General features: G+C 36.0%; 1 protein-coding gene across 5 annotated transcripts in view; it reads left to right on the top strand.

Moving 5' to 3' along the window:
* The window catches only part of DYNC2H1 (dynein cytoplasmic 2 heavy chain 1), a 192,062-nt gene that overhangs the window by 5,919 nt on the left and 158,837 nt on the right, over positions 1-27,306 (top strand). For 4 of the 5 annotated variants that reach the window (XR_012658746.1, XM_075081964.1, XM_075081980.1 and 1 more), the window contains exons 6-32: positions 3-235; positions 494-628; positions 725-838; positions 1,037-1,148; positions 1,323-1,447; positions 2,743-2,918; positions 4,298-4,493; positions 5,696-5,791; positions 7,612-7,764; positions 7,875-7,973; positions 10,200-10,339; positions 10,430-10,658; positions 11,119-11,246; positions 12,489-12,604; positions 13,870-13,997; positions 18,274-18,423; positions 19,086-19,291; positions 20,168-20,323; positions 20,416-20,530; positions 20,916-21,086; positions 21,273-21,655; positions 22,380-22,512; positions 22,603-22,720; positions 22,888-23,000; positions 23,083-23,202; positions 25,343-25,493; positions 26,626-26,828. Coding sequence is in view for 4 of the 5 variants with exons in the window: in XM_075081964.1 (XP_074938065.1) it covers positions 3-235; positions 494-628; positions 725-838; positions 1,037-1,148; positions 1,323-1,447; positions 2,743-2,918; positions 4,298-4,493; positions 5,696-5,791; positions 7,612-7,764; positions 7,875-7,973; positions 10,200-10,339; positions 10,430-10,658; positions 11,119-11,246; positions 12,489-12,604; positions 13,870-13,997; positions 18,274-18,423; positions 19,086-19,291; positions 20,168-20,323; positions 20,416-20,530; positions 20,916-21,086; positions 21,273-21,655; positions 22,380-22,512; positions 22,603-22,720; positions 22,888-23,000; positions 23,083-23,202; positions 25,343-25,493; positions 26,626-26,828 (4,199 nt within the window). In the remaining variant the exon portion in view is untranslated. Of the gene's footprint in view, positions 1-2; positions 236-493; positions 629-724; positions 839-1,036; positions 1,149-1,322; positions 1,448-2,742; positions 2,919-4,297; positions 4,494-5,695; positions 5,792-7,611; positions 7,765-7,874; positions 7,974-10,199; positions 10,340-10,429; positions 10,659-11,118; positions 11,247-12,488; positions 12,605-13,869; positions 13,998-18,273; positions 18,424-19,085; positions 19,292-20,167; positions 20,324-20,415; positions 20,531-20,915; positions 21,087-21,272; positions 21,656-22,379; positions 22,513-22,602; positions 22,721-22,887; positions 23,001-23,082; positions 23,203-25,342; positions 25,494-26,625; positions 26,829-27,306 lie in introns of those variants that run through there. The other variant, XM_075081974.1, reaches the window with a different exon arrangement.

The raw sequence follows: 27,306 nt of genomic DNA on the forward strand, positions 1-27,306 counted from the left end.
AGGTGGCTCACTAGGTAGATACATTCAGAGAAAATTAGCAGCTTTGAATTTGTGGGAGGATGCTTTTCACAGTGTTAAAGAAAATCTGAAGGCTGGCATCTTGATTTGTGAGCAGTGGGTGTCAGCTTGCGAGTATCTAACCGGACAACTGTGGCAACGTTATACTCTACATCCATGGAAAAATGAGAAATATTTTCCTGAATCATTAGCCAAACTTGGCAAACGCCTTGATGAGGTAGAGGTTTGAATTATACATATTTATTTCATTAGACACAGAATTAAACAACATTGTTTTAAGTTAAAAAGGGAATTAAATCACTTTTGTAGCCTTTTGAGAGTCAGATAACATTCCATAATCTGTATTTGCCTAAGTGTTTCAAAAGTTTCTTGTAAAAAGCAGAGGGATAGGATGTGCTGCTTGTGCTTTTTACTTCTAAATGTAAGGTTTATTTAAAAATATGTTGGATATATCAAATATTCTTTTCTGTTATAGGTGCTAACTGTTAGAACACTGCATGAAAAACTGACATTCTTTTTGCCAGCTGGAGAACAAAATGCTTTACGTCCTGCCCATGTGTTTGAACCCTTTGCTGGCCTAAATCCTGTACGCTATAATCCTTACACAGAGGTATAATGCTTATTGTTAATTTATTCACATTTTTCTGTGTCTTTTTATGATGTATATGGATAGTCCTAAACTAACATGGAAATTCATTATCTCTAGCCATTATGGAAAGCAGCAGTCTCTCAGTATGAAAGAATTATTGCACCAGCAGAACAAAAAATAGCCAGCAAATTGAAGAAATTTATTTTGGAAATTCAGGACAGTCCTCAGCAGGTATGGGTATTTTTGTAGCCTGAAAACTTTCCTCAAGATAAAGTTACTGGATTCTTAAGTAGTCAGTTTAGAGCACAGGAATAAGTACTTAGTGCCAAAGACAGTACTTATGAACAGCCCTAATGAGTAGTGTCAGAATAGGTTTGGGTTTGTTTTTTTTTAAAAAAAGAGGTAACTTGTTAAAACTTCATATTCTAGCTTCTTCAAACATTTCAGAAATATAAGGAATTGATAAAGCATCCAAATATAAGCAAAGAATTGCTTTCTGAAAGGGAAGCATTGGTAGCAAGACTTCAAGATTACGTCAAAGGTAAAAATATATTTAAAAGTATTTAATTGCATTAGTTTTTTTTGCAAATACTAGAATTCTTTATTTACTTTTAGAATTGTGTAGTATCCCTACTATATTTTTATAACTACAATAATAATTTTAAGCTTGTTCTATGAGGTGTCTGGTCTAACAGGAATCTTTTGTTTGTGTTAGACTATCAGGCAGATTTTGAAACTCGATGCCATGGTGTTCCTGGTGATGTTTCTGGACCACTGTCAGGCAAAAACCTTTCTGAGGTTGTTAATAATATTGTATGGGTACGGCAGCTGGAGCTGAAGGTAACAAATTCCATTACTGTTTAGGCACAATATTAACACAGAACGTAAAACATGGTATTTGAGATTTCTGTGGGGAATTCCCCACAGAAAAATTCTGCACTTCCCAAGAGTTATATAATCAAGATTCAGTGGTGCTACTTGCTAAGTTGACCCAGAGGGCAGTCTTTTTGTAATATGTTGAATTGCCAGCTTTTATGACTTTTTTTTTTTTTTTTAAGCAAAAAAAAAAAGACCAAAATTCTGAGAGGAGGCATTTTTGTTAAATTTTACCCTTCAGTTTGCATTTTAAAATTCTGTTTAAGATTTACAGATAGCCCTATTCTGACATCCTAATTCTCACTTGTTATTACTAACATCTGTTGTGAAACTAAAGGGATTTCTTGGTAGTACTTTTTTGAGTTGGTGCCTGCCAGGGAATTTACTACAGCGACTGTAGTAAAAGTAAATGTCAAACGAGTCTGTGTTCTCTTACAACAGAATGAGTTTAAAACATATTTGACTCTATTTTAACTTATTTTTCTTAGTTTGTGTTTACAGTTTAGTTGGAAACTCTGGAACTTTTTTGTGAAAGTATTAACTAGTTAAAAGTAAAATGTTTTCTGTAAACATAAGTGCTGTTTACAATGCCTGTAGATGTGAATGGGAATAGAAGTTACTTATCCCAGAATGAGTATTAGCTCATTTTTTTTTTGCATTCACCTCTGATTTGCAGAAATCTGAAGGGCCCATTTCAGCTAAGGGTGGAGGTCTTAAAGGTGTTGCTTTGTTATGTATCCTACAGACAGAAAAGTGGCAGCTCAGGTTTCACAATTATTTCTTCTGCTTGGTCTGCTAAAGACCTGGAGAGCAGTTCAGCTGATGTCAGTTGTGTGCCTACTTTAGCTGTGTTAATTTTTTAATTGCTCTGAAATCTCCACTGATTGTATTGAGTAGGGTTTTGATTAATTTGTCCACATGTAGATGTGAAATCCCATTTGAAATCCCTTTGAGTATTGGCATGGACCTTATAGATACAACAAAAGATGCATGGGAGATCTATGGAGAACGAACTAAAGACCAGGTGGGATATCCTGGGGTGTCTTAGTAGTGGTAGACACCTGTGGTGGACAACTTATTCAGACCCAATTTATGGGAATTTGAACACCTGGGACACAGTTCAGGATTCACTTTTTCTTTCCAATCTGTTTTTGAATCCCGCTTGGATGTTTTGTAATACTGATTTTTATTGTGATGATTTTTCTTTTCTAATCAAATACTGGGAAGTTAAGCTTCCTTTCCTTGTGATTGTGTTTAAGGTGGATGATGCTATCAAGCTGGCAGAGGCTCTTCTGTCTGACTTGTCTGGATTTCAAACTTTTCATCAAAGTGCAGATTCTTTTCTGGAACAGTTAAAAGTATATGAACAAGAACAATTTGATGATTGGTCTAGGAATATCCAGTCAGAATTATCAAATCCCAAGTCAGGACTTTGGTAAATACATTTTTGTTTAAATAATGTTTATGCTGAAATCTGTAGTGTTGTCTAATTCAATAGAACTTGACGAAGGAAATAAAAAAATTTACAGAACTGAGAATGAGTGGAGAAACAAAATGGAAGAGTTCATTATCATTTCATCATCTTGCCAGGCTTAGTTGGTGGGGTGAAGTATACAGTTAATAACTAATCTTGCAGTTACTAGTAACACCTAGAATGAAAGACATGCTTGGTTTGTTTGTTGTTACTACTTGTTGTCCATTGTAATCCATATAGTTATGATGTCTAGAAACCAGATGAGATTAGAGTATAGCTGTGATATACAGATGTCACATGTAGAGTAACAAATAAATTGCTGTTCACAAGAGATTCTGCAGTCTAAATAGAGCAGATGAAAGAAAGGTAAGAAAGTAAATTTAAACCTCATGAATTGTGTTCCCCAAAATTATGAAATTACCTTATGGGATATTAAGATATACTTTAACAATTGTTAAAATATTTTAACAATTTTTTTTTAAATTGATTGGCTGCATAGCTTCTGTCTGCGTCTCTGAGTGTTTCAAGCTTTGAAAAAAGAGGTTGCCCACAGTTTCAGAGGAAACAGGACTTCATACTTAAATGTAAACTTTTATGAAAAACACTCTAAATATAACAAATAAGCCGATTCAGCATTCCACTATGTGACAGCCATCTAACTTATCAGCCCAAAATTTTATCCTTCTGAGATTTTAAAAGATGTGAAGAGATTAATTAAAAGGAAAAGAGGTGGCTCACTGCAAAAGGGAATGGGAGGGGTATGGGAACTAGAAGGAGATGAGAACAAAAAGTGAAAATATGAGTAAAGCTTAAGTTTTTATGAAAGAAGCCTAAAAGAATGGTAGAAGCATTACCACAGTAGAAAAAAAAGTGGAGTAAAATCTAAAGATAGGCTGATGTTCTTATTAGCATCTGATTGTGTATACCAAAACGTATCACTGATCCTGGTTCTTTGATTGGTTCCCTCAGAGAATTTCTTCTGTGCAGTGCTGAAGGCTGGGGCCTGTAAAGTGCCTGCGTGAGAGAGTATGATGGGTCCAGTGGTTTTGAGAAATACTGTCTAGCTCTGAGTTACATGTTAACTGTTGTAACAAGCCAGAAAACTTTTGTGAGCAAAACCAATAGACATTGTTCATTTTTGTCTTCACTGGCTTTGAATTAAGACAAAGGTTACTAGAATAACCTCTGAGTAAATTAAAATGTTAGCAAATATAGAAAAAAAAAGAATAGAATGACATCAAGCCTTTTAGAATTGGTTATTATATTATTATAAAATGCACTTAAGAAAGGATCAATATAAAATTATATTCAATAATATGTTTCATTTGATTTTGGTTTAGCATCCAAACTAACAGTCCTGTAATGGAGTTGGATCACGTTTTTGGAACATTAAACATACTTTATTCAGATTGTTTGGTGACTCTTCTTAGAGAAGTACGTCAGCTGTCTGCACTTGGTTTTGCTATACCGGCTAAAATACAGCATGTTGCAAACACAGCACAGAAGTTCTGTAAGCAGGCGGTCATCCTCAAACAGGTATAAGATTAAATGTCCTAACTTTGTGTTTTGACTTCCCAGCTTTAGTAGTAGAACATTTCTAGACTGTTGTCTTTTCTGACTGTGTGGTTAAGCTTTTTGCTGTGTTTGTCTGCATGAAAGTGACTTGTTTCTTGAACAAATTAACTGAGTCTTTAAAAGAGAACAAATATAAAGAAATACTTCACAATTTGGAATGTGTCTTCTTTTGAAACCAAATGAATTATAATATTAAAGCATGTGAAGTTACTGTATGAATATACAAAAATAAGACAAGTAATTAATTGATGTCCTGGTTTTAGTCTCAGTTTTTGATTATTATTAGTGAAGGAAAATGTCATAAAATGGACCAGCTTGTCCTCATTTGTGCTAGTTTTCAACTGAAAATGTACTAATAAGTATTTTAATGGAAATGTGTGTTTGTTTTTTTTGGGGGGAGTTATTTTTTCATTGGACTCAATGCTACGTAAGTTTTTATTGGGCTTATATTTCAGTTGAAAGACCATGTCAAGTTTTCTTCTGTTACTGTAAGATGCAAGAATAAATATGTATATATTGGTAAAAATCCTTATGTAGATACATAGGCTCAATTCAGTTTCACGTGAGGTGTCATTGTTATCTGAGATACCTGCTCAGCTAAGGCAGGGATGATGCAAGACCTACAAGATACCCATGCATCGGGATCATTGACAGGTGCCCAAGGGAAAACCTTAGTCACCTCAAAAGGCACTAGATGTCTATGTGTGGACAACTAAACCAAGTTGTAGGGTACCCCTCTTACTGCAGCTGCCAATCTGGAAGTAAACAGATCTTTTTTAGGTGTTTTGTTATATCCTGGTGGATGTTACAGATTCTTGAAGGCGTCTAAAATAACACTAAATGTCATCTATTGCGTACAATAGTGGAACTGTTCCACTCATAATAAATCAGAGATTGAACCTATTTTACTTAAGGTGAAGTGTATTCACCACAGGCACGTGTAAGAGCAGTCTTTTTTGCTACTAGAGTTCATCACTAGAAGAAGGTAGGTCACATCAGCATTGCATAGTACATTATTTTTGTGAACGCTTTACTGGTATAGTTAATTCTCATTTCTTAATGGTACTGATTGGACACTACTTTCTGAAATATCCTGCATTACATTTATTGGCATATAAATATTTTTATCTGTTCTTTTAAATTTAATCTCTCAATTTTTACAGGTGGCGCACTTTTATAATTCTATTGATCAACAAATGATTGAGAGTCAGAAGCCAATGATGTTACAGTCTGCTCTAGCATTTGAACAGATAATTAAGGTGAAACAATTCCTCTCTCTCTGTATTTTTAATTTCAATGGTATTTGTGCATAGTCTATGCTACTTTTACTGTGTTTATTGCTGGACTTTTTAACTGCAGCCTTCCCATACAAGTAACACCATCTGTTTAATTAGCATTTATTTAAATCAGTGGGCCTTTCTTTTTTATATTGTCATTGAAACAACTGCTTACTCCTTTTTGCTTTGGATATTAGTGTAATATGCTCTCTCAGGAATTACTTTTAGTGTTTGAATTTACACATGAACCACAATACGGTCAATTTATTAATAGATGGGAATGTTACTCCTGTTTTAACAGCTCTAAATGATATTATTTTGGTCTCTTTTAGTAAAAATGGCATATACTTTATTCTGGAGAGAAATCAATATTAAGGAATGGTTTCACTGTTTTGAACATTATTATATCTCTGTGGATTTTGTAATTCTCTTGAATATTTCTAATTCATGTTTTGGGCAGGTTGGAAGTGGATAGTTTCTGTTTTAGATTAAGAACAAAGAATCCACAGAACTACCTGAGTATTGACTTATGCATGCAGTTTGTTACAGTGGGTTGGTTGTTCAGACATAATATAGTTGCTCTGAGAAGAAGTTTTTTTTATAATTGCTAGGAAGTTCACTATATCTAAAGAAGTTTTAGATTCTTTTAAGAATTTGGAGCAATTTGGAGGAATTTACTTATTTATTTTCATTTTTCTGCTTTGAAAGGACAATATGAACTGAAAAATTACACTACAATCTACATTTTTAAACACCATATCTCTATTTTATGTCTGGAGAAACATGCTGTCTATAATGAATTTTAGTTTACTAGTTTTGATCAGTTTGAAGAACTCCACCCTTTTCCAACACTCTTACAATGTGAGAATGGCTGGAGATTTATAACTCTGTATTGGGCAAGAGAATAATCCCTCCAGAGCAAGCATTACAGAAACGACTGGAAACTTGCTCCTGAGAACTGTTTTGCAGGACAGAGTATAGGAATGGGGCTGAAAGTAGAAGGGATGCTGGGGTAGGGATTAGCTCACACAAAATGGTGGAGAGTCCAGACCAAACTGTAGGTTCAGAAGTGTCCTGGAAAAAGTTCCGAAGCTGTCTCTTAAATTTTCCTTAGGCTGGCTGGAGATTATGCCACAGATTTCTTTAGTGTGCGGACCCTAAGACAGCAATGGTGCAGAAGTGTTCAAAGGCACAACATATTCTCCTATTTGATGTGATTTCTGCCCTACATCTTTTAGGAATAGGTCCAGTTGTGGAACTTCAGATGCTTTTTTCTTCTGATTTTCTGCTGTAAACTTAGCAAAATACAAAAAAACCCAAGATCTTAATAAAAAGCCCAGAGAAATGGAGCTCCCCAAAGAAGCTTATGAGTCAGTGGAATTTTACAGTGTAATTTACAAAATTTATTTTATGATAAACAACTGAGGTTGGAAAGCAATTATTAGTATGATATTTTGGGTTTTGATCTGTGAAGAACAAAGAGGAAGGGAGGAGTTTAAGGTGTCTTCTCAGCTTAAGATGTCTGCTTATGTGTGGGGCAGAAGTCCCAACATAAGTGGATTTATTTTAAGGCGTGTTAAGAGTCTGCCATTAATCCTTCCCCAGTGCATTGACACAGCTATAATGATATGCCCACGTGTCTATGATTTGCCAGATTGTTATGCCTGTAGTGTAGAACTGGGAGGGAGGTCCTCCATTTTTTACTAGGAGTAAAACCATCTTTCTCATATTATAACTTCATGTATGCCAGCTAGTAGACTGTATTTGTCATTAAACCTTAAAAAGGTTGTATGTTTTTCAAGCATTCAAAATCTGGTCCTGGAGGAAAAGCTCAAATAACATGGGATAATCCTAGAGAATTGGAAGCTTATATCCAAAAACTCCAAGCTGCTGCTGAACGGCTTTCCACTGAAAATAGAAAACTAAGAAAGTGGCACACAGTCTTCATTGATAAGGTATATTTTTCAGGTGAAATTGAAATAACATATCTTACAGCTTACGTTCCCCTTTCTTTCATTTAGGTGGTGATGAATATATTTATTATCTTTTAAAATTCTTTTAACAGGTTATCTCTCTCATGAATATCGATCTCCTTCGGCAGCAGCAGCGTTGGAAAGATGGACTCCAGGAGCTCAGAACTGGTTTTGCCAGCCTTGAGTCACAGGCAGGGTTTCATTATTGTATCGCAAACTGTGAACATTTGACTTTTCAATAGTAATCAAGTTTTAAGACTCAAACATAGCATGATTGAATTAATTTTGATTAAGGTGTTACTAGCTGGCTCAGGGAAACAGACTGTGTACTACTTAGCTGATGCCAGATGTGACGTAAACTCTCAGAGGATGAGGATCATCTTTTTTCTGTTATACCAGTAATGGGAGAACAAGAACACTTGGTTAGATGACAGGGGTTAGATTAAAACAATGGGAAATCCTTAGGTCACGTAGATCAGTTGTGTCTGAGCCAGTAATGCAAGGTAAAATATAGAAATCGGTGCAGATATGAGTGATCCCCATGCAGAATAGAACAAGTGTATAAAATTCAGAATTAAAATGCATTTCTGCCTGAAATAATGAAAAAGCTGAATTTTTATTTTTTCACTTATTAAAGGTCAACTTTTAGAATAGAATCATAGAATCATTTAGGTTGGAAAAGACCCTTAAGACCATGCAGTATGATGATTAAGATTTTGATAAAGAATATAATCTTATCAAAGTAACTGGATGATGTTACTATCACCTAAGCTATATGGAGTTATCGTGCAAGTGAGTTTATTTTTTCCTACAGCATTCAGCAATAACAGGGCTGCATTCTTAGATGGATAGGATGTTCTTAGCCTTTTTAATGCAAACTCAGATTATTTTAGTTGGTATTCAGCAGTCAAATAAATGCAGTATTTTAACTGTATTTTTCTTATAATTTTTTCTGTCTTCTCAAGACAGTATGAGTAATAAATAAGTGCATTGATTCAACTTTTGGTTTGTAATTTCTTTTGAAATTTAGTTTGCAAATTTTTATCTTGAAGTCAAATATTTTCTTAAAATTAATAGACGATATTTGCTTTAAGATCTATTCGAAAATTGTTTTGGCATTACAGAATATTTTATATGGTAAATTAACTAAACCGTATTCAATCACTTTTTTTTTTAATCCTTGACTAGAAGTGATAAAACTTAACCAAATGTATTCTGTTTTCACCATCCAAAATTGCAAGATGGTATTATCTTACAGCTGTTGTCGCTGAGATTTTACATATTTCTTTAAAACCCCTATTTATAATTGTCTTAAGGCTTAATTGAGACTATTTCAGATTTTTTTAATCTCTGGAATCTTTCTGTTGGAAGAGTTCCTCTGGTGAGCCTTGAACTGTAGGGCAGACCTTAACTGCGTAGCTTCCTGCAGCAACTGCCTCCAAAGCACTGGCTGAAAATCTACATCCAATCAAATGAGCAGAGAACCTGTTAAGCTGGAAGATGTTTCTAATTTCTTTTGTAACTTGTATTGCCCTTTTGAAAGTCTTTGGATGGCTTACAAGTGACCATTTACAGACTTGAGTGTATGATGTGGTTTGGCACATTCTTACAGCGCAATGTAGCAGATTCTAATGAAAATCTGAATTCTTTAAGATAAAATATTATATATCTACATATTAGTTAATGTTGATCTGTGGAAATGCACAAGAGTTTTCTGAAGTACTGTTTAAAAGGTAGCTTACATACCACAGGAAAATGAAAGGTGTGATGCAGGTTTATATATCTCAGCCAGCCAGCTCTGTATCGTATTTCTAGCAGAGTCCCATGTATTTTAGAATAACCTTGAAGAATCTCAAAGTAAACCAGTGGGAGATGAACCTCAGTGAAGTTGTTATGCTGAACTGCCATAGAGACTGGTTTTATTTGGATTATTTTTTTATTCCTATATTCATTTGAAATAAATTTAATAGCTCTAGATCATCTTAATATTCAAACTGGTCATGGAGTTGTGGATTATCTTGAGTTGGAAGGGACCCATAAGGATCACTGAGTCCAAACCTCTGTGACTCCCAGGACTCCCTAAAGCATATGACTAAGAGTATTGTCCAGATGCTCCCTGAACTCTGACAGGCCTGGTGCTGTGACCACTTCCCTGGGGAACCTGTTGCAGTGGCGTGAACCTGCCTGGACACGTTCCTGTGCCCCCTGCTCTAGGGGTACCTGCTCAAGCAGGGGGGTTGGACAAGATGATCTCCAGAGGTCCCTTCCAACCCCTGCCATTTTGTGATTCTGTGATACTTCTTTGAATTTCACTAAGAGCCTGGTCTTCAGGCATTGCACTGTGCTAGTTTCAGATTATAATTTGGTTTGAGGAATAAAATAAAATAAAAATAAGAGTAAACATTGTTAAATTTTAGGGTTTCAAATCGTGTGATATGAAAGCTTGGAGACAGCACTGGAATCATCAACTTTACAAAGCTCTGGAGCATCAGTATCAAATGGGCTTAGAAGCACTCAATGAGAACTTACCAGAAATAAATATTGATCTAACATTCAAGTAAGATTTTTTTTTTTTCCTATTAAGAAAGTATTCTGCCTCAGATTACGTTCAAATGCTAGTTTTTGTGTGGTTTGTTTCACTTTTTAGGCAAGGCCTGTTGCAGTTCAGACCTCCTTTTGAAGAAGTACGGGCTAGATATTACAGAGAAATGAAGAGATTCATCTCCATTCCAAATCAGTTCAGGGGAGTAAGTGAAGCAGAAGAAGAGTCTATATTCACTGTTATGACTGAAAGAAATGCACATGGATTTCTGACTGCTTTCAGTAAAGCAGAGGATTTGTTCAGAAGGCTGGCAGAAGTTTCTAATCAATTCAAGGTATTTTCAATATTTGACTGACTCATACTTTCTTTTTTTAGATTTGTATCATTGTAAGATTCAGACGTTGTAGAAGTAACTGAGCAATGGCATTTGTGCGTTGTTGTCCTTTTCTGCAAGGCATATAAACAAAAGCTTAGTAAGTCCATCCATATTAAGCCAACCACTTAAGCACATACCTAGCTTGAAGCATGTGCACAGTTCCCATTGAAACCTCAGTATTATAGCTGTCTTTTCACTTGTGTTCAGAATCTGTTTTGATTATCCTTAAATGTGTGAATATGCAAACCATTTTGTACCTCCAGATTTTTGCACTAAGAGAATCTGTAGGTAATGGAAGGAGCACAAAGGTTAAAGAGAAAGTAGCTTGAAAACAAAGTATTTTAATATTATTGAGAATCAGAGTTTTTTAGTCTGCAAAATATTTCTTTTCCATGAAATCAAAAATAACGTTCAAAAGGAATGGATTGTAATTGGCCAAGTAGATATGGAAACTCTGGTGAAGACACATCTTTCTAGCAAACAGGACTGGGAAAAAAACTTCAAAGCATTGAAAGTGAGAGGGAAAGAAGCAGAACGTCTTCCAAGGTATAGTGTAACACTGTTCCGTTATTTGAATAATGTATTCTTTCAGATACTTTAAAAGTAATAGTAAAATAGAAATATTCATTTTATGTGGAGATATAGATAGAATTTCAAGTGCTTTTAAAACATTGATGTACTTTTTAAATGTTTAGATTTTTGTTTTTCAGTTTTATTTTTAGACCCTTATTCCCCTTTACCTCAGCAGTCTTCTCTGAAAACTTTTAATGTCTTCTTTTGATATGATGGGAAACACCGTCAAAATTCAGGGCTGATTCTGAAATACTACAAACATTGTGATATTTTAAAAATTCTTTTGGCTAAGTCCTGTACATATGGAGTATATCGGGCAGTTGGAAAAAGACTTAGTAAATGTTTATATATTAAATAATTCCTGTATTTAAACACTTGATTACCTCTTGTAGTTTAAGATATGCTAGTGTAGGCTTTTATTCTTACATATATCTGCATGGAATTTAGTGTATTGCATGGTTAGAGTTCTCAAATGAAACTGGTGGGAATCTTGTTCAGAACAAGTAAAAAGAGGTGACATTTCATGCAGGAGAATGGACTGGTGGAACTTGTGGCTAAGTGATATTCTAAGTAGTAAAGATTTTCATGAGTTCAAGGACAGACTGTAGTAAATAAAAGAGAAATTGGCTGATGTGTCTTACAGCCAGAAACTACATATGGCTGTGAAGTCCCGTGAGTTGAAAAATTGGAGTTGAGGGAGGATACTTAGGAAAGTAGTAAATAAGGCAGTCCTTTTCTTAGTGTTCTTCAGGCATATACTTAAAGTCACTGAGATATTGTATATTTGGGGCCTTGATATGACTCACTATGGCTTTTCTTATGTTCTTAGGACTATCGAAGCTGGGGTTAGTACATTCTCATGGAAATTAGAGATTTAAAGACATGACTGTACAAATAATTGAAATATTTTTTTCCCTGAGTGTAGAAATAGTCCTTTTGAATTTAATGACGTTGGTTGTATAAAATAATTTTCTAACTTTGGAGGAGCAGTGTATTAGACCTTAGTCCTCATAAAATTGCATATATATGGCTAATGGTTATAAATATTTCAATAATATGAGTAATTTTCCCAATAAGCTATGACTTTTATTTGTAGGATTTATAAGGGAAAATTTTCTCAATGGGCTACAAAATCAGGGTAAACTATAGATATGCATAGATCTTAGAGATATTGATACTACTGAATATTTGCTACTTTTGTCTTTTGTCTTGAAGCACCATAAGGATAGATTGTTTAACTGTTAATTGCAACCCTGTGAAAACTGTAATTGATGATTTCATCCAGAAGTTGTATGATGTTCTTGTCATTTCTTTGAGAAAATCTATTCAAGGTAAATAACTTCAATGAATAATATGTTTTTTGCTTCTGTTGCACTTGCGGCCATTTGTGTTAATGTAAATACTCTTTTGATGTAAGAAATATTTTTCTCTCGGGCACAGTGAGCTGCAGAAATCACAATGCAGAGGAAGTAATCTGTTACTAATTTTTCACTACAGGCCTAACCTAGGACCCCTTGATGTCCATATGCATCTTTCGCATTCACTTGTTTTGGCCACATCTGTTCCAGATGTAAAATAATACATACAGACATTATTTTGCTTGTCTATTTTGTCTGGAGGAAAATCTGACATTTGAGGGATGAAAATTTCTTAGACATTTGAGGGTAATTGAAGGAAACATCATGAGATATTGTAACTAGAATATATTATTAGATTTTTCTTTCATAAATTGAAATACTTCATCAGGAGTCTTAAATAATCTAGGCTTATTCTACAGAGTTTCTTGTCACTTAGATTGTCAAAATGCAGAGTGTTAAAGAGTGCAAAATATTTCACTATTTTTGGATGATCTATCTGATCTGAAACAGGTAGAAAAAATAGAATAAAGTGTAGATGGTGAGAAATACCATTGTTTTGTGATTTAGATACAACAATCAGTGCAGGAAACACAGAACAGGGCTTGTGCAGAGAGTGAATTATTTCCATAACCTGAAAGATGAGTTGTTTCCTGAAAGATTTATTGCTTCCTGGAACTGTACAGCTCAGTACCAGAAATATATAGCTTGGTAGGAAAATATAACATTATAGCTTAATCAGGCTTTTGTTTGTGAGTCCTTTCAATATTTAAAGCAAGGTGGCTTTAGTTAGCTTCTTAGAATAAACAAACACAGACACCCACCCCATGCCACCCCCCCACCCCCCTGAAAAAAAGCCCCAAACCCAACCCCAAACCAGTCTTAACATCTGTTTTTCTCCATTTACCCGTTTACCCAAAAAAGACCTATACAGATTTTGAAAGTTTATAAATAAATGTCTTAGGTATTTATGTTTAATTTTCAGAAGGGACTCTGATACTTATGGTCTAAATCATACACTGAACGCAGTGGTTACATTTGAAAAAACCACGTGTAAACACAAACATGCAATTTTTGTTGAAGCAGCATATAAGATTGGGGTCTGCAATTTTTTTAAGCAAATACTTTGTGTAGATTATGATATGACAATGTTGTATCACAGTACATTTGTCTGACTTGCATATTTATTACTACAAATATTTTGTCTATGATAACTTTGTTTTCAACATTTCTTTATATAGCTCATCTATATGATGTTTCTTCGTTTCTCACTGATGCCATGGAAACATTAGTGGTTAGGCCCCAGACTGTAGAAGAAATAGCAGAAGACAATTTAAAATATTTAAACCTACATGAACGAAAAGAAGGGGTAAGATACTATTTTATCATATCCAGAACATCAGCTATCAAAAAATGTAATTGTTCCTAGGAAAAAATATAAAAGCGAGGTGGCATATTTGATGCTTTCCCACACTTCTAGTCTCCAACCAGAACCGTTTTGAGTTTTATGTGGTTCCTGAGCATATAGTAACACTGGGTGGATTTCTCTTCTGCAGCCTTACCTTGTTTCATCTTGAAAGAAAATACACTTTTTACATCCAAAATATCCTCTGGTAAAGGGTAGGTTGACTACTCATGAAATGAAGGACCCTCTCTTTTTTTTTTTTTCTCTCCTTCCCTGTTAGCTTCATACTATTTAAGTCTTATATTGGAAGAGATACGGAGCAATCAGTCCCTATTCTTCCTCTTCATGACACATGATTCTATTGTTGTTTGTTTTGTCTAGCATCAGCCACCTCTTTTCTAGACTGATTTTTGTTTACCTAATCTTTTGGTATACATAGGACCATCCATAGCTTTGATCATCCTTGTTGCCCTTTGGTCTTTTCTAGTTTCACAATAACCTTTTTCTTCAGGACCAACAGAATTTTGCAGAGTTCCTAAGATATGAACAGTCCATGGATTTGTATGATGAAATTAAAATATTATCTCTTATATTCTCTTTTTTATCTTTGTGACTCCTAAAATTTGATTTATTTCCTACTGCTCAGATTAAGCTGACATTTTTTTAAAACTGGCTGTCATAAACCAAGATATTAATCCTGAACTGCAGTTGTTAGCTCAGAACTCAACTTGTACATGTGAAATTTATTTTTTCACGTATATGTCACTTCATGGTTATCTATGTGAATTTTGTTTGTCGCTGGGATCGTCAGACACTATTTCTTAGAATCATAGAATGGTTTGGGTTGGAAGGGACCTTTAAAGGTCATCCAGTCCAACCCCCCTGCATCTTCATCTAGGTAGACAACTTCACCTAGATCAGGTTGCTCAGAGTCTTGTTCAACCTGACCTAGAATGTTTCTGGGGATGGGCATCTACCACCTGTCTGGGTAACCTGTTCCAGTGCCTCACCACTCTTACTGCAAAAAAATTTCTTCCGTATATCTAGTCTGAATCTATCGTCTTTTAGATTAAAAGGATTACACCTTGTCCTACTGCAACAGGCCCTGCTAAAAAGTCTGTCCCCAACTTTCTTGTAAGCCCCTTTTAAGTGTTGAAAGGTCTCCCCGCAGCCTTCTCTTCTCCAGGCTGAACAACCCCAACTCTCTCAGCCTGTCCTCATAGGAGAGGTGCTCCATCCTCTGATCATTTTTGTGGCCCTCCTCTGGACCCGCTCCAACAGTTCCATGTCTTTCTTGAGCTGGACGCAGCACTGCAGGTGGGGTCTCACCAGAGCAGAGCAGAGGGGCAGAATCACCTCCCTCAACCTACTGGCCACACTTCTTTTGATGCAGCCCAGGATATGGTCGGCCTTCTGGGCTGCAAGTGCGCATTGCTGGCTCATGTCCAGCTTTTCATCCACCAGCACCCCCAAGTCCTTCTCAGCGGGGCTGCTCTCAATCCCTTCATCCCCCAGCCTGTATTGATACTGGGGGTTACCCCGACCCAGGTGCAGAACCTTGCACTTGGCCTCGTTGAACATCATAATGTTCACATGGGCCCACTTCTCAAGCTTGTCTAGGTTCCTCTGAATGGCATCCCATCCCTCAGGCGTGTCAATTGCACCATTCAGCTTGGTGTCATCTGCAAATTTGCTGAGGGTGCACATGATCCCATTGCCTGTGTTGTTGATGAAGAAACTAAATAGCACGTCTAAGTTCATTATGCAGTTCTTTACAGGTGAGCTATTTTAATGTCTGGAAAACATAGTATCATCAGTAGACTTTACCACCTCACAGATTAGTCTCCTTTTCCAACTCTTTTATAAACAACTTGAGCAGTCCAGCACAGGTACTTACAAAACTCCATGGGTGACCTTTTTCTATTGCAGGAACTAGCCATTTACTTTTATCTCTGTTTTCTTTTACCCAATTGACTATCTCTGCAAGCACCTTTGTTCTTATGTAAAGGTTACCAGGTTTCCTTAAACACCTTTGGTGGGTGGTTGTGCTAGAAGCCTTTTGGAAACCCAACTGCAATATATCATTTTAATCTCCTTCATCCATACCCTTACTGATGCCTTTAAAGAACTTTGGTTCTCAAAAATTGTGAAATTCTACAGAAGCCAGATTAATTCTTCCTAACGGAACAATATTTATCCACAGTGGGATTCAGTTCTAAAGGAATACATCCTGAGTTTAGGGGTGTACATGCAGGTGTCTGCAGTGTGTGTGCTGTTCATATACTCAGCAGAAGTCTGGTTCAGTTGCCTACAAGTACAGTTCTGGAGTTATTAACATGCATATTCAACATCCACACAAGACTGGCAGACATGACAGAGGAGTTCTGGGAGGCCTTTACCTTTCTGGAGGCCAGTCAAATGCCCTAGGACATCTCAAATGGCCTTAGACAGGTATTTGTGAGAAATTGAATCAAATCCCTACTAAATGTAGTCAGCTGTAGCCTAGAGCAATCCATTTCACCCTGAGATAGACACCTTGTGGCTGATCTTCTTGAACTGACTGCTTAGATCCATTAAGAGCTCAATGCAGTCTTCATATGTAGGTGTATACTGTTTTGGGGATGCCCTGGCATATCTGACAGCTCCATACAAGACGGCAGATATGACACAGGACATAGGAAGACTCATAACTTTTGGGGAAGTGGATGTAAGGCAGATAAGATAGAGTAGGGAATCTCATATAATTCTGGACACTCATTAAATGAATCGAGACCTTGGTTTCAATGATCTTTGACGATAATGGAGTTTTACATGCGTACTTCACAAGCCCATGTACACATGTCTAATTTTAACTTAATCTATCTTGGGTACAGTTTGACTGTTTGGCTGCTAACTCAGTAAGGACTGTGTTAGGTTGGGTATAAGTATTTATGTTTTATAGCAACTCTCTGGAAGAATTGTTGGATGTTGAAGAAAATTAATTCTCTAATTTACAGAACAGTATTGCTCCTTAGCATTAGTACCTGTTGTCACCTCTTATTTTTTAAAGGAAAACAAGCACAACAGGACATTTTGGTAAATGTGTAAAACTGTGTGTGTTTATTTCAGTTTCTTGTGACTTTTATACTTTAAAAGAATTTTTTTTTTAATTTGGTTGGCTCTTAATATGTGGGGGAAACCTGGATTTTTTTTTCTATTATCAGGTGAAAAAAAATTGTGCTCTTTTATTTGACTATAATTTCTGTTTATATGAAGTGTCTTTTTCCTGATTTTTGTTATTCCATGTTGTTGAGGTTTAATCCTGGTAGGCAGCTAAGCACCATACAGCCACTCACTTACTTCCTAACTCACTCACAGCCTCCCCTACCCCTGCTGGGACAGGAGAAGAGGAAAGCAAGTATAAAAGTGAGAAAACTTGTGGTTCAAGATCAAAATAGTTCAAAAAGTAAAGAAAAAGTGGAAGGAAGGGAAGGGAGGAAGGAAGGAAGGAAGGAAACGACAGATAAGTGGGCAGTCACTCACCACCTTCCACAGATAGACCAATGCCCAGCCAGGTCTTGAGCAAAAGATGTTGAACCTACCTAAACCCCACCCCACCCCGTTTACTGCTGAACATGACATTATACTGCATGGAATATCTCTGCCTAGCTGTGTCCTCTCCCAACCATTTGTGCTCACCCAATCTATTCACTGGGGGGGGGCGGGGGCGAGGCAGAATGAGAAACAGAGAAGGCCGTGATGGTGTGCAAACACTTTTCAGCAATAGGTGAAATATTAGTGTGTTCCTAGTATTGTTTTGGTCACAAATCTAAAACATAGCAACGTATGAGCCTCTATGAAGAAAAAGAACTCCATCCCATCCAGACCCAGCACACATTTATACATTTATATGTATTTACTGAATTCTGTTGCTCTGCTGCTATTCTTGAATCTGGTTGAGTGGAACTCTGCAATATATAGAGGCATTTATTTGTTTCATAGTAAGCATTCACTTCTGTATATTTCATGTCAGGATCAAGGCTGAATATTTCTCTAAATAGCTCAGATGATAATAATTTTTCCAGTGTTTTAATGGTAATCTATAAACAGTATGGTAAAAACCAGCTATAGATAGACATATATTCTGTGCATGCACAATTGATGATTCTTATATATTTCTTATCTATTTGCTTACAGTTTGGATAAACAGGATTTGCTGAATTTTTACACACACACATATTTTTTATCTGTTTGAATTTAGATTTTTCTCCTCTTTCAAGAGGCTGAAGATAAAAACAAACTTTTGCGAACTGTGGCTGGTTCAGGTTTGGACACTATCAGTAACCTAAGAGCTACATGGGATAAATTTGAATTAATGATGGAGAGCCACCAGCTTATGATTACAGAACAGGTAAGAATGAAAGATTAATACTTTACCTAATAATCTACTTTAGTGTAAACACCAGCATTACTGAATTGAGGGAGAACCTTTAATGGAAGAATACTTCTGTTGAACTGATGCTGAAATGAATGTTACATTGTTATACTTGTGTCTCAGAGAACTTTCTGGAGACAGAGGTGGCTTAATGAATGCAATGGTTAACCAAGGAAAATGGGATAACAGTTAAAAGGTAGCTTTTTTCATTACTTTATCATGTTTTTAGTACCGATGCTTGTTATTTTTTTTCACATGACTTTGCTAAACTGTGCGCAGTCCTGTAATTTCAGTCCACAGGCAAATTTCTGAACTCAAATCAGTCCTGCTGAAGATATCAATATGCCATGCAAATATAACAATTTTCCTGTGTGCTATAAGATGCAGGCGTAGTAGGTGGCATAGGCCAAATAAATATGTCTCAAATACCAGCATGCAAAAATGAGTGCTCACTTTTTTTAAAAAACCAGAAGAATAAAGATGAACTATTTCTTAGGGTATTATACAAGAAGCTTTTTGATTTTGATCAACTTGTAGTTATCACGTTTTGATCAAATTTTGAAGTTGATACTTTGATTTTGATCATAGTTGTAGTTACGAACCATTGAAGGAATTTCATTTTAACTCTTGCTTTACAGATTGAAATGATGAAAGGAAATGTGATTTCACGTATTAATATATATCTTCAAGACCTGGAAAAGTTTAAAGCTCGTTGGGATCAGCTAAAGCCACGTGATGATGTCATTGAAACAGGTGATCAGGATGTGCTTGAGAAAAGTGCTCAGATCATAAAGGAAAAAAAGAAAGAATTTGATGAACTTGAAACTGTGAAAGAAAAACTAATGTATGTTTACTTCCCTGTATATATTACTTATTATTGTATGGATCTTTTGCAGCAATAGTATCTCAGAAAGTGTTAACTGAATTTTATCACAACAGATAATATAAGGAATTTAATTTTATTTATATTACATGTTTTTCATTAGTTTTTCAGGGTCCTTTTTGTTCATTTTACATAACATGAATTCTAGAGCTGTTTTTTTCTTGAATTTTTGTGAATGCTTTTGGAAGGCTTTCAAGTCAGGGAGTCTGTACACTAAAGGCTTGATTCTGACTTCTGAAGTTCTCACTAAGAGGAGGCTTGGGGTATTGGTCCAAGAGGGGGAATTATTGCTTCAGTCCTCTGTAACTTAGGTGGGCACGGGCTCGTCCCTCCCATTTCTTGAGCAAGTGTCCTATCTGATAGGCTGTTGTGCAAAAGGAAAGGATTTCTCTGCTGGGTGCCTACTTTCACTAGGCAAATCTTGAGTGGACAGTGTTTTCTATTTAAATTCTTAGCATGCCCCTTAAATATGACAGTAAATAAAATCAGCATATTCTTTCTACTTCATAGGAAGAAACAATCAATTTTAAAAGTTTTTTTTATTTCAAGCTTTATTTTTGGGGCACAAAGTAAATGATTTTTCTCATAAGAAAGAAATGGAAGTTATGGGCAATAATTGTGAATATGAGAGAAGGTCACTGTGTAGGAGAGTTATCCCTGGTATTCCTTTGTTATTTCTATTCGAAAAGGAGACTATAAGGAAATTGCAGCTAGTAGCAGTGTCCTTCAATGAAACCAATGGTTTTCTTAAAAAAGTGTAATTATTTCCATATTGCCATCTCTTAAACCATAAATGTATAATGGAATAATCTAGTGTATGATACAATTTTCATTCAGTGAAGAATGCCATCATTTTAAATTGGAAGAGCCTGACTTCTCATTGTCAAAAGTTGTATGTCAAGATATTAAGAGTTGTGTTGAAGTCTGGACATTGTATGAAGAGTTTTATCAAGGTTTTCAGGCAAAAGGGAAAGAAGACTGGATTACTTTTAGGTATGATTTTCTTACTTTATTTTTCAAGGACATACATGTGTGGTTATAGTACTGTGTTGTTATGACCTTTCTAAATTTGATTTTCCATGCAGGAGTAAAACATACCTATTTGAGGAATTTTTGTTTAACTGGCATGACAAAATGAGGAACATGGAAGAACATACTGTAATGACAGTAAAATTGCAAAAAGAAGTGGACAAATACAAAGTAAGATGCTGATTACAGAAAGGGGTATAAAACACAAACTGTTTTGGTATTACTTCATTCTGTAGCTCAATCTTCAGTTTTTCTAAGAAAATCAGAATTTAACAAAAAATCTTGTGATACTGTTTTGAACATTTCACTCTACTTTTGAGAATCTTTTAGTTCCTTACAGTGAATAGGAGGGTCATTAAAGTTTACATAGACACACATTTAGCAATGAGTTTTCCTCAGAGTTATACACCTAAACATTAAACCCGGGAATTGAAAAAAGGTAATTTAGTTTAAGAGTGTAAATTTTTGTTTTGTTTGAATAGCATGTCACTCTGTAATCAAAGAGATACAATTTTCATAAAGACTAGATGGATTCACAAATGCATTTTTCCTATAGAAGATAATTCCACTCCTAAAATATATAAGAGGAGAACATCTTTCTCCAGACCATTGGCTGGATCTCTTTCGTCTTCTGGGTCTTCCCCGAGGCACTACACTTGAGGGTTTGTTGTTTGGAGATCTGCTAAAAGTGACAGATGCCATTATAGAAAAAGCAACGGAACTTAAGGTGTGTATAATTTCAAATAAGGGTACTATGTTTTATTTTACAATTTAATTGATGTAGTATATCTTGTTCTGTATGCATATTTATATTTGTCTTAATACAGAACTAGAAGTTACGTTAAATTTTTTAATCAAAAGTTTATTGCAAGCTCTGTAGTTTCAAACGAAATCTATTTATGCTTTTAAATAGGATTTGAATTGTCGGGCCCAAGGTGAAGTCACAATCAGAGAATCATTACGAGAGCTTGAACTCTGGGGAGTTGGAGCTGTCTTTACATTAACGGATTATGAAGATAGCCAAGGCAAGACTCTCAGTCTTATTAAAGACTGGAAGGACATAGTCAACCAAGTTGGAGATCATCGCTGTCTCCTACAGTCCCTCAAGGACTCTCCATATTACAAAGGTTTTGAAGATAAAGTTTCCATCTGGGAAAAAAAACTCGCTGATTTGGATGAGCATCTGCAGAATTTAAACCAAATTCAAAGGAAGTGGGTATATTTGGAACCAATATTTGGTCGTGGAGCTCTGCCCAAAGAACAGGCTCGTTTTAACAGAGTTGATGAAGACTTCAGGTTAGTGTACGGATTGTGGTTTATTTTTTGTAGTATCTTTGACACGTGTAGACTTCATGGTGAAAATATATGGAACAACTGGAATGTGTATGGAAATGAAGGTCAGCAACAGGAATACAGTAGATACAGATGGGTGGCAGTGACAAAGATCTGAATAAAGGTGGTAACATAGGTTTCATTTAATGGGGTACATGTGAAGAGAGAATCACATGAAACGTCAAACATCATGAACAAGGCAGGAAAACACAAGGTCAGTCTTGTCAACAGAAGCAGAGGTGATGTAATCGTTTTTACAAGAATCATTTCTTGTTGAAGACAAGCAGTTTATTCACTAAGAAAATACACAGATGGACTTTTGGGAGAAACAGATGGTCTATTTGTTCCAAACAAGTTAAAGAGATAAAAAGAGAGGAGATTTTAGAAATGTAGAAAGATATGTACCATTAGCTGTCTTGATATGACTTCTTAGAAGGAAATAAAAGTCAAGAATTGCCTTTCTTGGGTTTGGGTAGAGAAATTTTAGCAAGAAACAGTTATTAAATTACATTGGAGAGACACTGAGGTAAATTCTGAAATGTTGCTTCTTTAATACTGAAAACTGAAAGTTAGATATTTATATAACTTATCTGTGCTTTAATTTTTACTTACATGACTGCATGTGTATCATATTCAGTTTAAAACTGTAATGGTTGTTTTATGAATTATTCCATTTTTTTCTGTCAAGATCCATTATGTCAGATATAAAGAGTGACAATCGGATAACATCACTGAATGCCCGGACAGGAATAAGAAATACCTTAATTACCATACTTGACCAGCTTCAGAGATGTCAGAGGTCCTTGAATGAGTTTTTGGAGGTACAGCTGACATTAATATAGTTTTCTATACAGAATGTCAATGAGTTTGAATTTAAATTAACAAAACTGATTTATTTTGGTTTTGTACAGGAAAAGCGCTCAGCATTTCCAAGATTCTATTTCATTGGAGATGATGACTTATTAGAAATTTTAGGACAGTCCACAAATCCTCTGGTTATCCAGTCTCATCTTAAGAAACTTTTTGCTGGTAATGCATTAATCTTCATCTGTGAAATGTACTTATTTAGAAACGAGGTTCTTCAAAGCTGAATAATCTGTTGCAGACTTTTTTTTCTCTCTTTCTGCTACTAGACACTAAGGAATTAAAGTTTGACTTAAAAATATATAACTTCATTGCTGTTTTCTGATTAATAGGCATTAATAGTGTGAGCTTTGATGAAGAATTTAGATACATAGTTGCCATGAAGTCTGTAGAAGGAGAAACTGTGCCACTTAGAAATAAAGTTCTTCTATCAAGTGATGTGGAGGTAAGAAAATCAAAGTACGGTTCAAGAGTCTTTGAGAAAATATTTTATAATGTTTTTTGAGTTTTTTTCATCTCTTTGCCAGGTGTGGCTAAACAGTTTGGCTTTGGAGATGAAGGAGACCCTGAAAAAAATGTTAATTGACTGCGTTAATGTTGGAAAAAAATCACAAGGTTCAGTTGACCCATCGCTCTTTCCTTCCCAGGTAGTAGTTGATCCAGTAATGCCACTGTGTAGTCTTAGATTTACCAAGGAAGTTATTTCTGAAGTCTTGTAAAGAAGTATACGTATGGATTTGGAAGAAAATAACCCCAAAACAAATCCATTTTATTAATTTATAGTATAAAGAAATTCTTAGGAATATGTGTTCTTGTAATTTTTTTGTAAATTTGAAATATTCAAGTCTTTTACATGGCACCTGATCTAACATCCATCTCTTCATTAAATTTGATGTAAATCGGTAGTGAATGTTACATGCAGGGCTGCTAAGACTTAGTAACATAAAAAAGCCTTTTTTGTATCTGATTAAAATATAGTTTCTAAAGCTTAGCCAAATAAGCAGAAATAGTCATGAACATGAAATTCTTTCATGCAATTTTGACCAATAGCACAGAGATTCGCACAGAATCACAGACGGTTGTGGTGGGAAGGCACCTCTAGAGATCATCTGGTCAAACCCCCCTGCTCCAGCAAGGCCACCTGCAGCTGGTTCGCCCAGGACCATGTCAAGGTTTTGAACGTCTCCAGGAATGGAGACTCCACCACCTCCCTGGGCAACCTCTTCCAGTGCTCCGTCACTCTCGCAGTAAAAAAGTGTTTCCTAATGTTCAGACGTCAGAGCCTCCTGTGTTTCAGTTTGTGCCCATTGCCTCTTGTCCAGTCACTGGGCACTTCTGAAAAGAGCCTGGCTCTGTCTTCTTTACACCCTCCATTCAGGTATTTCTAGAAATTTATAAGATCCCCCCCTGAACCTTCTCTTCTCCAGGCTGAACAGTCCCAGCTCTCCCCGGCTTTCCTCATAGGAGAGATGCTCCAGTCCCTTAACCATCTTTGTGGCCTTTCACTGGACTGTGTCCAATAAAGCACCTGTCCTTATTGGGTCCTCTGTTACTTGGAAGAGGAATTTGTCATTGGTGGACTCCAGGAACTTCCTGGATCGCTTATGTCCTGCTGTGTTGCCCCTCCAGCAGGTACTGCGGTGGTGGAAATCCCCTCTGAGGACCAGGGCCTGTGAATGTGAGGCTGCTCCCATCTGTCTGTATAGGGCCTCAACCACTTGTTCTTCTGGTCAGGTGGCCTTGAGCAGACACCCACTACAACAGCTGGGTCCTTATCCATCCCCAGGTGGAGCTCCATGCACTCCAGCTGTTCTCTCAGATAAAGGGTGACTCCCCCTCCTCATATTCCCTTCCTGTCCTTCCTAATGAGCCTGTATCCCTCCTTTGCAACACTCCATTTATGGGAGCCACCCCACCACATCTCCATGATCCCAGCAAGATCCTGCAACTGCACATCTACAATTCGTTAAGTTTATTCCCCATATCACGTGCATTCGAGTACAGGCACTTCAGAGAGGTACCCCAGCATGTTGAATTTCTGGAGAGGGTTTGGGGGATTTCTCCATAATGGTGCCTTTAGGCACTTCCTTGCTGACATGCAAGTACTGGAGGTGACCCTGCGTAAGCCCCATTTGGTTGAGTTTTGCAGTCTCTTCCTGTCCCACCACCCCATGCCCTTTGCTCAGTGATCCTGTCTGTCACTCTCTCACAGGTCTGCTAGTTCCTCTCTCCCTCCCTGAGAATGCAGTTAATGTTACAAATCTTCAGATTGGCATAATTGGTGGAATTTTTTTGTTACAGATCTTCTCAGTGTCAAGTTTGTCTGAACCTTCATAGCTCAGACAGGGCTTTTCCAGTGAACTTAAAGTAATTGGAACATAAGTGGAGTGTTAGAAACCAGAATGCAAAATACTGTGTTAGCTGATCAGTGACACAGAAAGTCAGAGGTGCTCCTGAGCCTGTTGAGTACTGGCTTAGTGTGCCTACAATGTGGTAGTTTCCACCTGACACATCATTTAATGGGAAAAGATACTTTAAAATTTTTGCTACTACACACTGTAGAACAGGTAAGGGACTTGCTGTATTGGATTACATTGCAAGTTTTTGCCAAATTTTATGAGGTTTTAAGATGGCTATGTTTGGCTTTGTTTAAAAATGACACAGTAATATACTTCAAATATCAGACATCACAGTTATAAGCATAAGCAATTATAAATTAATTGAAAAACTTACTTTCTTTCTGTCGTATGTATTTATAAAATGTAATTTGAACTTTCTTTTCCAAAGATTCTTTCCTTGGCAGAACAAATTCAGTTCACTGAAGATGTTGAAAGTGCTATCAAAGACCATAATCTGCAACAGTTAGAATTGGAACTCATGGCTAAACTGGAACATTATACTAGCATTGATACTAGTATAGAAGGTACCGGGAGTACAGGTATAGAAGTGATCATTAATATATAATTCTTTATAAGGACTATGTAGTTGTATGATACTTAACATTTTATTTATTTAAACAGGAAGTTATATAAATCTGTCTTGAGTTGAGTTCATGAAGTTGAGTTCCATGAAGTTAGCCACCTATTACTGCCAAGATGAGTGTATTTAATATTTCAGAGTGGACAATGGATTTTTATTTAGATTAAAAATGATCCTGCAGCATTTATATATTTGTACACCTCTTTAACTTTTTAATAACTTTTTATAATTTTTGTTTTCTGTATTTACTGGTAAGTTGTCCTCACCTACTGAACTGTGCTGTAGTGTTATGTTTCACTGGAACTGGCCAAACAGCCATTGAGGTACTTTACGTCATGGAAATATGTTCAGTATAACTATGTAGGTTATTCTCTTTTTCTGTCTTAGATGTATACACCTGCATCTGAACTAATAATTTTTTAGTACCTCTGCAGCAAAACCAATAACTAGTTATTCTCAAGTCATGATTGTTCTGAATCTTATATAGTCCAAATGAATTAGAACAATTATGCCTTTGAGTGCTTATTCCTCTCTTTTGACCGGAAGGGGGCTTTGAATGACTCCCTCAGATGTAAAATTTGGTAGTGTAGGTTAGGTGAGATGGCTTTTACTCTATACCTATAAAAATACTCAATGTGACATGTAATTGAGAGTCTTCCACCACATTTGTGTAGCTGCTTACTGTATTAAATTCTAGTTTAGAATTTATGAACTGTTAACATCTGATATATTAATTAGGAATAGGATTCATATCACCTACCTTCAGCAGGCTGTAAGTGTGGTCCTTTATGTAAGCTCCTTTTCTGTGGAATAAATTGCTTTCCAGTAAAGCCTCTGGCTCTCTCTATTGAGTGCAGAGGCAGACCAAATCACTTCTAAATGACTGAAATTACATTATGATTCACATTCTTTGTCAGGATCTCATTTTATTCTGCTTGCTTTAGATAATAAATAATATGTCTATATATAATCAAAACGAGATCTGAATAAAATCTGCTGATAAAAGAAGGCAGCACAGTGACCCTGAAAATGGGTAACGTGTACCTTCCTTACTACGCTGTTGTGAATTTCTTTTTTGTGGTTATTTGCAGCGTCAGAAATTCTTGAGCTCAAGCTTAAATCTCTGATTCTTGATATCATTCATAACATTGATGTGGTGAAGCAGCTGAATCAAGCCCAGGTTCACAATGTTGAAGACTGGGCTTGGAAGAAGCAGCTGAGATTTTATCTGAAAGACCAAAAATGTTATGTTCAGATGGTAGATGCTGAACTCCAATATACTTATGAATATCAGGTGTGGTATGTTTAATTTTTACCTGGTGGCTTTCATATACGTGTCAAACACTGTCATTTCATGCATGCTGCTGCTTGTCTCCCAACTGTTGCCAAGTTGCTAAGTTTTTTTTCAACTTAGCATGTGTCCTTAGCATGCTGTTTCATAGAAAATGCTAAAAGATAGGGTAATAATTTTCATTCTTGATATTGATAGGGTAAATGTAAGTTGTATGGAAAACAGCTACAGTATCATATAAATATTTTCTAATATGCTTGCTACTTTTATGTATCAGAGTCCATTTTCATTTGTGTCGACCCCTTTTCTGTAATTGTAAGAAAAATTTGCACAATGCTTTGACATTTGATATAAAATCAGGAAAAATTCATAACTGTAAACAAATTAATATACTTAATGAGACAGTAATCTAGACTGTTGTGTTATGTTTTCAGGTTAATGACTTATGAATGAAATTAATGAAATTACATTGTCAATAATT

This window comes from Phalacrocorax aristotelis, chromosome 1, assembly GCF_949628215.1.
Source record: "Phalacrocorax aristotelis chromosome 1, bGulAri2.1, whole genome shotgun sequence".
Lineage (NCBI taxonomy): Eukaryota > Metazoa > Chordata > Aves > Suliformes > Phalacrocoracidae > Phalacrocorax > Phalacrocorax aristotelis.